Raw genomic sequence first — 13276 nt, forward strand, 5'->3', positions numbered from 1 at the left:
ACCAGACTTTTCTCCACATCGCCTACGGCCTCGGGAAACAGTCTGTTTTTGGGGGTGACTAACAGTCCCTCGGCGTACAGACGTATGCTGTTGCCGTCATGGCCAGTCAATATGTGTTTTATAACACCTCATCCGTAGTCATGCATAAGAACGTACATACACAAAGCTTATAGCATATAAGATGTAATATGTTGGAATAGTTCAGCAAGTTTTCCCGACAGGATCGCAATACTTCTGCAAAACGTTCGATGCAGCTTTGATTATCGTTTTCGTTCGTTTCGAGTCCTTGTTTAAAACTAGAGCATTCAGATCTCCTTCAGAAAGTAGGATAAACCGAGAAATTTCTCGACTATCGTTTCGCTCGACCGCAGACGACATCTTTGTTTACATTCCAGTTCGCGTATGCACCAATTTTTTGACGTCAGCGGGCATCATTTTTCGGAACTGATGCCTGGCAGGCAACAGTTCCAACAAATGGTGCCTGATGACGTCGTTTACGTGGATCAGCACAAAAAGCCGCATCCCATGTGACTATCAATTGGCAAATTAGAACGCAGACTATGGATGAGGTGTGTATAACAAAATTTGTATCATGATTTCACAATCAATATGAACTAAAACTGTTCAGTGGATTAACTGATTATTTCTTTTTCCTGTATCATCGTATGTCAGTAAACAGGAGCCATGAAGAGCAAAAACCAAGCAAACAAGCAAAACAAATAAACCGTAACACAAACTCAGCTAATGCTTATTTGGTGCTTCGTGCACCAGTAAGCCTATTAACACTCTAAATCCTACTTCGTCCTGGTCCTGTACACATTCCTCTAAAGCATAAGCGCATTGGCTCTCTCCAGTTTATCAGACCAGCAAACTGAAACTTAAATTGTTTGCGATCGACATTTGGCAATCTTGAGGCCTTTGATCACTTAACTTGCTCATCCATAGAAAAAATTATACTACTTTAATGTTTGTTCTTGACAGTATAAAAATATCTCTGAAAAGTAAGAATAACAAAAGTTTGCAATGTACAAAGATATGCCTTTATTAATCATTCATAAAAAACTGATCCCATATCTGATTGCAAGTCACTTTTTTTCAAAAGTGATCAAAAATTATAAAGAATACTATATACATACATGATAGATTCTCCTAGCTTTGTGGTTAAAAGTACAATGTTCTTATGTCAATCTGACGAAAATCAGACAAAGGAGACTAGCAATCAATAAGTACAATAGATAATTGCACAGTACGTAATAAGTGCGAATACGGCACCCCTATCCTTCTAGATATAAAGAATTCCATAATTGACTTAAAAAGATGATTGATGAATTTCATTTATAAATCTACTTTGAAATTCCAAACCCAGTTGAGATGCGATATATGCTACAAAAGGGTTATTCTATTGCATTTTGCGAAACACCTCCATGACAAAGACCATATTAATAAATCAGACTGAGGTCACATAAGTTGGTCTTTTCAAGGACATGAAATCTTTCATTATTTTTCATACTTTTTGGTCTTACAAGATTAAAACCACTCCCTTTTTTTGATGAGGACAAGTTTGGCATCAATCATTGAATAATATTTTTGTATAAAGGCTCAATTTAACAGAATTTATATCATCTATGGAATTCGGATGGCAACCATTTCTCAGCATGAACTTTATAGAGTAAATGGCACTACCTTTTAGTTTTAACAAAAATAGAACATAAAATGATTACTTTACTTAATTATGCTAAGCATTTATTCCAAGAAGAAAAAATTGTGACAATTTAATTTTATGAAATATGTAACGGAAGGAAAATATAAACCAGCGAATAGTCAAAAGAAGAAAAAAACATACATTCTGTAAAAAGTCAGATTTTCTATCATGAAATTTAAAAACTTTACATATGTTAAGGAGAACCATACAAATCAGTAGCTTTAAACATAGTAATTACTCATATAATCGTTGACAGGGTATGTGATATTGTATTAGCTGCTCCCTTTGACTGTAATTAACTGTTCAGATAGGTGTAGCCGGTGTTTTGACATCCAAGAGAAGCGGCTGTCATGTAATGCATTAGGCATTGATAACTGCTCTTGCCAGATTTCAGTTAAATGTACTCAAAGCTCTCTATTATAGATTGAGGGCACAGTAGAGCCTTTCCCAGAACCACTGTTGTTCGTCTTTCTTGGTGAAGTCACACAGGACAATATTTCTGAGCACAGGAGGCAATGTACACTGTTTGTACATGACAGGGATCACATATTTGGCCCTTGCATCTATCAAAGAAAATGAAGCAAAGACTTTCACAAACTTTCACCGACTATTTAGCTATATAAACAACAGTTAAAGAGACAAAGTCGCAATCGTTTCGAATTATTTTTGTTTCACGTATGAATTTACTTATTTTGTTCTGCTTACTGAGACGTATTATCAAATGGGTCTTCACGTAACACTCAATTATGCTGATGACATGATTTCTGTTATGTACCATAAATAATGTTATTGAAGTAAGCGTTGTAATATTACAAGCACGGGGATGTAGAAATCTGGCGACGGACAATTTAGCATGTTTCACTGCGCAAACCTTCAAAAATAACTTCACACATGCTACAAAAGTAACTAAAATATTTTGAAAAATAGCGATTTGTCCCTTTTAATCAAAACTTATATCACTATGATATTGGCAGCAAGTTAAGAGAATACGACTTTGATTTGCACTCATTAAAGGTCAAAGGTTAGAATTTGCTAGGTAAGAAGTCAGGCTTGTCAAAAAATAATCATTGGTTAGATGTCAGACTTGTCAGATTATAATTTATCGACCTTACCTCGTTTATATGAAAGAACTAACGTGGCTTGGATGTCACATTGACGGGTAATAGCGCAGACTTATCAAATTTTTGAGGTGAAAGATCACATCTCTTTTCAATTGGACAACAAAAAACAATTCTTTGTCTTTAAAGCAGCAATTTTCAATCCCAGGTTTTCGCATTAGTGGAGTTCTCCTCCCAGTAAAACACTTGGCCAGTACGATGTTTGATTTCTATAACATTAATTACACAAACTGATCTCAACCTTTTGTCACCTTTTGCTAATCCTGCAAACAGAGTTTATACAAGCATTTGATTGACGGTCGGTTCAAATCGCCAACGGTCATTGATTCCCCACCACCAACGCTCGAATAGCCTACAAAATCGTCTTCCAGTCGCGTTAGAATTTCAATATATCCACAGAGCTTCATGCTGACCGCTTGGCAGTCTGTCTGCGTTTTTGCGGCCGGAAAAAACAAAAACGTGGCATTTTCTGGAGCGTGTGCCGCGTGTTGCATGTTTGGTGTCCACTTACACAATGAACGCCACCATACCTTCACGCCCTTTTAAAGAGAGTCTACGCCTTTAAGGTTAAAATTGGTCTGAGCTCATGATTTGCCACGCTAGAGGTCAGAATTGTGAAGTAGAGAATGAAAATTAAGGTAGTATGCACCACTAAAGTGAAAGACTTGAACTTTTGCTCAGGCTGTAATGAGTGAAACTTTTAACCATAATCTTACAAATTAAGAGAAAACAGAGGTAACCATGCAAAGCTGGGGACTAGATAAACACATTACAAAACATTTACCGATATGTAAAATTAAAATTGGCTTCCATCGCTGTGTTAGCTCTGTTACAAAGATAGGCCTAAAATCCCTTTTTTGAAAAAAATAAGACTATGATTTTTTTACCAAGAGCTTTTAAATGAGTCACCATGAGGGGTAGATCAGAAAAGAATCATAAACATTTAAGTGTCCGAATATCTGTCCCTGAGGCGCATTCTACCTCCCTGTCACAGTAGGCTTACCTGGATTTAACGAAGAGCTATCTTGGCTTGAAAGTCACATTCTTTACTTTCTATAAATTGTGGAGAAAATATTACAACCATTCTTTTGCATCTGAAATTTCAGAAAACAGAGTTCATAAACTTGCAATGACGTCCCTCTTTCATGAGTACTTTACAGCTTGGATACAGAGAGTAAAAACATGAATCATACACAAAGGTTTATCTCGTTTTGCAAAAAAACAAAACAAAACAAAAAACAAAAACAAAAAAAACCCCAAAAAACAATATGAAATTATTAAGAATAGTTTGATCGAATGAGGTCTCACCATGGCTCAACATATTGACTTACACACTTGCTAAGGGGAAAGAAGAAATTGTTTACATTTATCCTTAACAGTGGTCATAATAGGGTTTCTGTAAATGCCTGGTTATGATAAATGTTAAATGAAGATACCATGTCGAAAGTTGACCTCACCTGTTCGTAATGAGCTCTACCTCAGCAGTCACGTTTTGACAGTCTGGTACAAGATCTCTGAACTCAACACACAACTTCAAGTTGTAGCGAGGTTTTTCCAATATTCTTATCATGGTGTTTACAATATCATTGTCTTCTTTACAAAAACATACATATGCATCGAAGGTTTCAATTTGCCCTGAGGAAAGGTAAAAATATGATAACCGTCAAATATATGTAAATTTATTTTAAGTTGCAGTGTCTCTCAAGCAAATATTTCACTGAGGGTCCAAGAAATATTCATAAAATGTAGGACAGATAAAGTGACAATTTCTGTAAATGTTCAATGTATTTTCATTCCGCTAAAACGAATATGGAGAAATACAAATGATTAACCTTTCAAACACAATCAATGATGTACTGCAATATCGAATACTATTCATGACAAATGTATTCTACTCCGACAGCCAATAGACTACAATAGCATTGAAATTACGCGTAAGCATATTGTTTTGACAAGTTTTTACACAATTTTATATGATTTTGAGAGCAGAAGAGAAAGCTGAGTTTTCCAGGAAAAAACGAATATTACAGAAAAAATACAGCTAGTAAAGCCGTCAGAAGAAAACAATAGCAAGAATCATGTTACCAGTTCAAAGTACAAATATTTCCAATATTTAAAATAGACCAGAAAATACAAGCACACTTGCTTTTTGTAGCTTGTATGGGGTAAATTTCAATTTGAGTAGCATACTAGCATGAAGTTTCAGGCAACTTTTAGGAATAAATTTCAAAACCTGTATTTGCAAAAACGTGATTATGACTCTAGGTCGATCAGTTTCAAACGCCGATGCAAAAATGTACACGAATTACACACAGGTCCTTGAGGGTATATGATTACAAGAGCTACTACTGGTATGCAAATCCGTGGCATTTCCATGGCGTAAAGGAAATTTTAGGTTCGATCTAACTCACAATCTCCCAAAGGAAAGTCAAAGGCTGCGTTCACAAATACTGATGAAGGGGTGGGGGCTGGAGGGATTGCGATTGAAATCCGTTTTTAGAACCCCTAAATACCCTACAGAAATGTCAAATCCCCCATCTATCTGATCAAAATGTTTCAAGTACTCCTAAACTATCATACAGCCTAATGTACGCATATAGCCTAATGTACGCACAGTAAAAGTAAACCTGTGTTACACAGTTCAGCGCGCAGATGTTCGTCTTAAACTCAGTCATTTTAAGCGCGTCGGTAGAAAGTGTGCAAATTCCTGGCTACATTTTGCCAACTACTAATGAAGCACCGAGCACAGTTAGCGACCCCGAAAATTAGTTTTTTAAAGTACACGACTCGATCTTGATGCTATTTATAATAGTTTTACAAAATCGAAAATACCGGTAGATTAAAATAATTCATCAAATACAACTTTTAATCTCCGAAATTTTGATGTAATAATGACATATGTGTTAAAAAATAAATAATTCAATTTTATTCACACATTTGTTTCATTGAAATAAAGAATCTTTACTGTCACAAGTTCTAATCTTGCATTCACTATATGAACTTTGAATGAATGGTTTTATATATCGACTGTTAAGTGACTTTCATGAAAACAGTGACTTTTCATAGTAGGTTAGTAGAAAATCAAGCATGGCGAGCCGATCATTTTCCTTTAATTTTTGATTACGCTAATATCCAAGAATCAAAAAATCCCTAATTCAAAAGTATGGTAATTGTTTCAATTTTTCCTATCATGCATTCCTAGGCTAGTAATATTACAAACACATTTTCTCAGTACTTTTGCTTGTTGCATCAACTCCAATCTCGTGTTTTACACCTTATCATATTAAGTATTCGGCTTATCAACACAATCTAAATATGTATTATGTACACTTACATTGCTGTGCTTGTACTCGGTGAAGCCATGCATTAAGATGTCAAAATACAATTTTATACTACTGCACATTCATGCTCAGATTTTGTAAACAGAGCTTTCTGTGTTATTGATAGTATACAGATACAGTGACACTACCCGTAGGCAGTAGTAGGGCAGTACTTGTATTAGCAGTAATTTTAATAATAATTTATTCAGTTTATGAACTGCCTTCTTGTTCTACTCCCTACAGCACATGTTGAACTGCCCAGGGCTTGCCAACACAGACTGTGTTTATGTATTGAGCATTTGTTTCATTGACAAATGACCTTAGTGTGGATACTGAATTCAATTATTAACAACAGTGTTTACATATACAGGTTAACAAAGAGCATATTGTTGGTTTCAACATGCTGTAGGGAGACAACAAGAAACTGTATTTGATTTGAAATGAAAGTCATGAAATGCGATAAAGTGTTCCAGGTTATGTTTAATCAAACATTTGAACCGTTAGAACGAAATAAAACATAGGGCCAATGTCCCTGAAGCTACGATAGACATGGATGCAAAATTGAGTATTTCCTGTCTGTATGAAATTATCTCACTAAGATCATCCTAGGGACCTGTATACCAAATATTAAAGCTGTCTGACCAGCGGTTTTGAAAAAACAAGCAACCTAACAGTCGACAGAGCTCCGCTGTGTTATGTAGAGAATAACTTTTTGTAACACGTGTTGATGACAAAGGTGGGTATCTTTGATAGCTCATTTCAGGATGGTCTGACCTAAAATGGCAAAATTTGCTGCAAAAATAGTCACAATTGAAGATTGCATCATAATTTCAATATATTACATTAAGATAAACCCTAGGAACCTGTATATCAAATATCTAAGCTATCAGATGAGTAACATTTGAGAAACAAAGGTTTTGACCAAAAATGGCAAAAATTGAGCCAAAAATGGCAAAAAATGACCCAGAAATACAAAAATTGAAGATTTCATCAAATTTCAATACATTACACTAAGACAACCCCTAGGAACCTGTATACCAAATATCAAAGGCATCAGACAAGTAGTTTTTGTGAAACACATTTTTCGACAAAAATGGCAAAAATTGCGCCAAAATACAAATTGCAGATTTCATCATATATTCAATATCTTATATTTACTTCACCTGTAGGAACCTGCATACTAAATATCAAAGCTGTCAGATCAGTGGTTTTGATGAAATAAATTTTTGACCAAAAATGACGAAAAATTCCTTAAAAATACAGATTTGCATATTTCATCACAATTTGAAAAAATCTAAGTCGGGTTATCCTTAGGTTTCTGTATACCAAATATCAAAGCTGTCTGACCAGCGGTTGTGAAGAAGAAGATGTTTTAGCAAAAAAGCCTTTTTGGGCTAATTTGTATGTTTTCAACAATATCAAACAATTAAAAAATAGTTTCTCATAATCATATTTTGCATCTACACAACAAATATCAAATCAGTAAGTACTGCATTACTCAAGATATTTGAGTGGACGGACGCCTCACAAACGGACATACATACATACATACATATATACATAATATATACATACATACTTACATACTACAGACTGACGCCGGACGCCGGACGGATACCCATCCCAATAGCTTCTATACACTATTATTGTGACATCGTTCAAGTATTTGGGCTCACACTTAGATAAGGATCTCAGTTTCAGGTAACACCAATAACATCTACAAAAAAGCTCAGCAACGCATGTATCTTTTACGTAAACTTAAGAATTTCAATGTCAGCACCCATGTACTAGTTTCGGTTTATCGTTGTTGTATCGAGAGTGTGCTAACTTTTTAATATTATCTCTTGGTTTGGCCATCTCTCCGTCAGAGATAAAACGAGATTATCAAGACTTGTTAATATCTGCAACAAATTAGTTGGGGTACGATTCAATGACCTGGAAAAAATGTACACACAGGCTCTTCGGAGGAAAAGCTTGTTGATTTTGAATGACAAATCTCACCCATTACATAGTCATTTCCAATATTTACCTTCGGGTCGCCGATTATTGGTGCCTAGAGCAAAGAAAAATGTTTTTAAGAAATCGTTCATCCCGTCTGCTGTTGCCATTTTAAATAAGAACATGTCAAAACTATCGTCAGGAAGCAGAGCTTCCATTTTTAACAGAGGATTTTAGGATTGGCTTATGTGTAGTTTGTCGTTTTGTGTAAATGTTCTTTATGTAGTTGAAGTGCTTTGCTTTTTAACGCCTGGTGCCAAAGATAATTTTCCACTTAGATTGGACAATAAAGTAAAGTATAATAGTAGCTAAAAATAGGGAACCAAGCAAGTTTCAGATCCTCCTAGAGTAAAACCTGGAAGTCCGCCCTCACTACCCCTAGGATTTCCAAATCCCCCTGAATTCCTCATCCCTCCCCCGTCATCAGTATTTGAAACGCAGCCTAAACATTTTCTGACATTAACGTCTCCTATTATGTTCTTTACAAACTGTCACTGACAAGCCTTGATAAATTCTCATTCATACAGGAAATCATCACACAGTAGGTACGGTGACCAATCATAGCCATTTGCTTACAATAACAAGTCATAGTTTTTGTTAAGGTAGCACACCTTCAAAGTGTTACCTAAGCACCAAACATTGTAGTAATCTGCACAGTTCCTTTAGCACGTTAAAGCAATCACGTACTTACGCTGCAAGACTTTGTCCAAACTACTAGTATGTTAGAAGGGGAAATAGAGGGATATGTTGGAAGTTCGTACATGGGGTATAAAATACATTTCCACAATTGATCCATAATACAAGTAATGCAATTAAAGAAAAACTAGTGTGTTTCAGTTAACAAAACTCACTACTTGCGAGATCTTCCGTCGTCATACCACGAAGTCCCTCGGTAATTCTTTGAACTGAATAGTCCTGCTGGGAAGGAGTGACATTATTCACCTGCGATGGGGATCTTTGCCTCTCTTTCCGTGTCCACAATTTATAATCCTCATCTACCATTAGAAGAAAACGTAAAAAACTATGATCTTTTCAAGACTAAAATTGTTGGGTTGAATCCAAAATGAAAGTACTCTAAAACAAAGCTTCTTGGCGTGAGGTTACATAAATTAGTCGTGCAATTTAATGAATAAAACAGAATAGCATTTTTTGTTCGATGAAGGGTATATACAACTTAAAAGTAATAATGATGGCGCTATGGCATTGCAACAGGACTGACTTTCTGGTGATATGTACTGTCACATTACTGGGCTATTCCCGATGTCATTGTATAAGGTCTCAGTAATTCCGTATGAATAAAAAGTTTGAAAAATGCTTTACACAGTCCATGCTTTACACATTCCTTAAAACAGTCAAACTGTCTATAAACTATATATATATATATATATATATATATATATATATATATATATATATATATATATATTATATATATATATATATATATATATATATATATATATATGCCCTCGTTCTGATCAGTGTTCTCTCCAGGATTTTTTTACAAGAAGGCAAGCGAGCGCGTCAGCGGTCGCGGGGGGAGGTCAGGAGGGGGTGTCCCCCTCCTGCCGTTGGACTTTTGAAAAACAGAGATTAAAATGGTGTTATTTGGTGGCACTTGGGGAGTATTTTTTCAGACTTTTTCATATAAAAACTCAAAAGAAAAGAAATCTGAGACAGTGTCCTATAACTTTTATTCCAGTTCACTGATTTCAATGAAGATTACATTTTTTGAAAACGAAAACATAGCGACAGACATACATTATCTTGTTCACCCATTCTTGCATTCATCATTGCAATAAAATACTGTGAAAAAAATGAACCTGATGTGGCCTGCATCTGTTCACCTTGATCTTAAAAGGCAAATATAACTTTCTGTCTTTACAACCATACCATAGTTTCAATGTTTTACCTAGTGTACCTGCTTGGTTTGTACGCATGAAACAAGTAGAAAACAGGCTCTATAATTCAAGTGATTAGAATACAAAAGTCCTGAAATGATAAGATGATCACAACTTCCAGTATAAGGGATACAGTCACTCTAAATGTATACAATAAAATTAAAAATGTGCCCGGAGGATGTACTAAAAATACAGAAAGCTGCTTCCTGTCGGTAAAATCTAAAAGAATTCAAGATTTTAAAGACTTTTTGCAGACTTTCCTAACGCATTTGTATTCTTATTTATCTTTTTTTATTTTGCAAACTAGTTTGAAGATTTTTTTCCCCTAACTTTCTGCTCTGAAATTTTTTTTTCTTCTGTTTTTGACCACACCCCTCCCAAGATATAATGGTCCGTCCCATATATAAACGTTTTGCAGTTGCATCAGAACGAGGGCATATATATATATATATATATATATATATATATATATATATATATATATATATATATATATATATATATATATATATATATATAATAAAAATTTGCAGCTGCATCAAATTGAGGCTCAATGTAAACATTTTCAGCCGTATGTCTCGCGAGGTTCAATGTAAATTTTCGACCTTTATCCAAGACAAAGCTGTATGTCTGCATGTCTGTATGTCTGTCTGTCTGTCTGTTTGTATGTATGTATGTATGTATGTATGTATGTATGTATGTATGTATGTATGTATGTATGTATGTATGTATGCATGTATGTATGTATGTATGTATGTATGAAGGGGTTGACCCTTTGATGACTCGCATCGGCGCACGCTACCCCGCCACAGATAGCTGCGTTTCCACAGCTCTAGGCCGGCCAGCATGTTTCGGAAAACAAGCGACTGAGGTTCTCCATAATTGTGCGAGCCCATCATTAATTGGTAAATGTACGTAATTGTCATCAGGCAGTTTTTTTTTACACTGTATCCAATTCAGATATTTACTATCACTTTGTAACATGACCCGGGTGGGTCTCCCTTGCAGGTTCCATCCCGGCCAAAGCCAGTGCCTTCGCAATGGTGCCTGGCGAACCTTTCGTCTCGTTTTCTGGCGATGCAATGGATATATTCATGACCAATGGAACTCAGTTCTTATTTAGTAACAGATTGTAGTGCGAAGCGTTTATATGGGCATTCCTTGATAATGTGAACTCCAGAGGAAACACCAGATAAATTTACATACTTTTTGGCAGATAGATGAATACATAGAAAATGGGACCAGAGGCTACGGTGTTTTCGTTGACGTTCACCTGAAAGTGTTATTCACATGGTAGATCCGGCCGCCGGCCGGCATAAGGTATAAAAAGGGAACATCAACAGTTTTTGCCACTTTCCATAACGAATTCACCGTGCGACTCACTTTGCGAAGCTCTCTGCCAAGAATCTGGCCGGTGGCTACTTGCCCGCAAATTAATCACCGATGACGTGAACACCAAGGTTTATTTCGAAGGTTGGTTATCGAAGCATGATGACTGGGTTCCTTAACCTCGTACGCAAGATATAAACAAGAGCCTTACATCGCATCGCAAATAAACTGTATCTAACGAGAGTTGTACCTTTTCCAAAGTTTAAGCGCATATATATATATATATATATATATAATATATATATATATATTCATAAAAGTCAAAGATAGCACCATCAGAGACAGGCATCTAGTAAATTTGAGTGATTTCCTGACCTAAGAAATAAAGCTCTTGAACGAGACCGCTTTAAAAGTCAAGGGGCATGTGTACCAACAATACTAGACCAACCTTTTCACACCTGATGAAGTGCACTCTTATTGTCATTATCAAGTTACTCTGGCTCTTGCCACTCCCCCTGTGCAAATTTGTGAACATGCTTGTTTATTTACAAAAACACAGGATGTTTATTGGATAGCAAACATTGTCCACACTTCTGTATTGTCATAGTAATGAGTGTCTAGCAACAGAGTTTGTACTAAGGGGTTTTCTCATGGCAGTGTGTCACTGTAGATCTGCATGTGCTTTTCAATTGTCTAGGCAATGCTGAGACCCCCCTTTAGGGAACAATGGTGTCATAGGAAGTCACATGATGTTAGTAACCTGATTTAAGGTCAATCTTGCTTCAAAGGTCATATTTAAGGTCAATCTTGCTTCAAAGGGTCATAATCATCGTAATTTCATCAAGCGGCGATTGATTTACTACAAGGTTAAGTTACTAGCCCGACGGGCTAGTAGTACTTCGAACTGTATTCAATAAATTTTGAAATTATTTCTGACACTTACCTAATGGCTTTTTTATTTCACTGATGACATCCTGGCGACCTAAATCCCCCAGTACATCGATTAATTTTCCGACTGTACTACTCTGTCTGGTACCCCAGTCGCGCAAGAAACAGCCCATCGGGTCCTGTTCTCTTTCCCAGTTCAAAATGGTGATATAGTCATACTCCATTTCATCAGCTATATCTCTCCAATTCTTGCCCCTCAAATTCACGTTGAGGTATCTGGAAAGAACATTCCTGGTTCTTTGCCGCAGATGTCTGACTGGAAAATCACTGTAGCAGGAGACATCAGTCATTTTCCAGTTGTTCCCTTCAGCCATTTCACTTAGGAGGCAGATAAACAGCACTATGGTCGCGTTGTGCCGAGTACTTCCGGCGAGCCAAACAAAGTTTGTAGCCTAACAGTTCAACGGCAAAGCACACCTACGCCCTTGCATTCACAGCGGTCTTAGAGACACGTGTTTTGTCCTCTTCTGTATTAAAACATATCGAGACAATTTTTCAATGTTTCAATCTGTTTTTACGGTCAGAACTCTGGCCTGAAATGAAGGCAACTGTGTGTCGTTCAATCAGACTTTCCCCTTACCAGATCTTCTACGGAATCCCAAAGTCGTCATTTGATGACATGACAATTGACCTGTTGTCAGTCCGGGTAATGTCCATATGGAGGATAGTTGGGAAAATCCAATGGCGTACCGTATATGTAATGAGGTTAAGGCAAGAACCAATTACGTACTGTATATTTACAGTCCCCTGTGATCTATTCCGCTCTTGGACTATGCGCCCCATAGAAGTGTGTACATATGCTTGAGTCCAAGCGGAATAGATCACAGGGGACTGTGTGTATGTGTAACGAGGGTTAAAGGTTACGTTGGTTCGCTTTGCACTGATCGAGTGAGACTGTTGGCTACCTGGAAGTGTCTCAGCCCGAGTCGATTTGCGACGTTCTACCATGTTAAAAATCGT

At 36.4% G+C, this 13276-nt stretch overlaps 1 protein-coding gene across 1 annotated transcript; it reads right to left on the reverse strand.

Annotated features, from left to right (window-relative positions):
- Positions 1 to 2119: 2119 nt before the first annotated feature.
- Positions 2120 to 13064, reverse strand: LOC139117912 (myeloid differentiation primary response protein MyD88-like). Its single transcript, XM_070681148.1, has 5 exons — positions 12312 to 13064; positions 8990 to 9133; positions 4278 to 4455; positions 3871 to 3914; positions 2120 to 2265 (listed from the first exon to the last, which is right to left on the reverse strand). The coding sequence occupies exons 1-5, from the start codon at positions 12628 to 12630 to the stop codon at positions 2120 to 2122; spliced, it is 831 nt and encodes a 276-aa protein (XP_070537249.1). The 5' UTR covers positions 12631 to 13064.
- Positions 13065 to 13276: the final 212 nt, after the last annotated feature.

This window comes from Ptychodera flava, chromosome 18, assembly GCF_041260155.1.
Source record: "Ptychodera flava strain L36383 chromosome 18, AS_Pfla_20210202, whole genome shotgun sequence".
Lineage (NCBI taxonomy): Eukaryota > Metazoa > Hemichordata > Enteropneusta > Ptychoderidae > Ptychodera > Ptychodera flava.

What these genes read in the sequence shown, in the direction of transcription:
- LOC139117912 (XM_070681148.1), bottom strand. Translation starts at nt 12,630, where the DNA reads ATGGCTGAAGGGAACAACTGGAAAATGACTGATGTCTCCTGCTACAGT. An exon ending in TGAAATAAAAAAGCCATTAG is followed by an intron (nt 9,134 to 12,311) that starts GTAAGTGTCAGA and finishes TTCTAATGGTAG; the next exon opens with ATGAGGATTATAAATTGTGG. An exon ending in GTAGAGCTCATTACGAACAG is followed by an intron (nt 3,915 to 4,277) that starts GTGAGGTCAACT and finishes CTGAAATTTCAG; the next exon opens with ATGCAAAAGAATGGTTGTAA.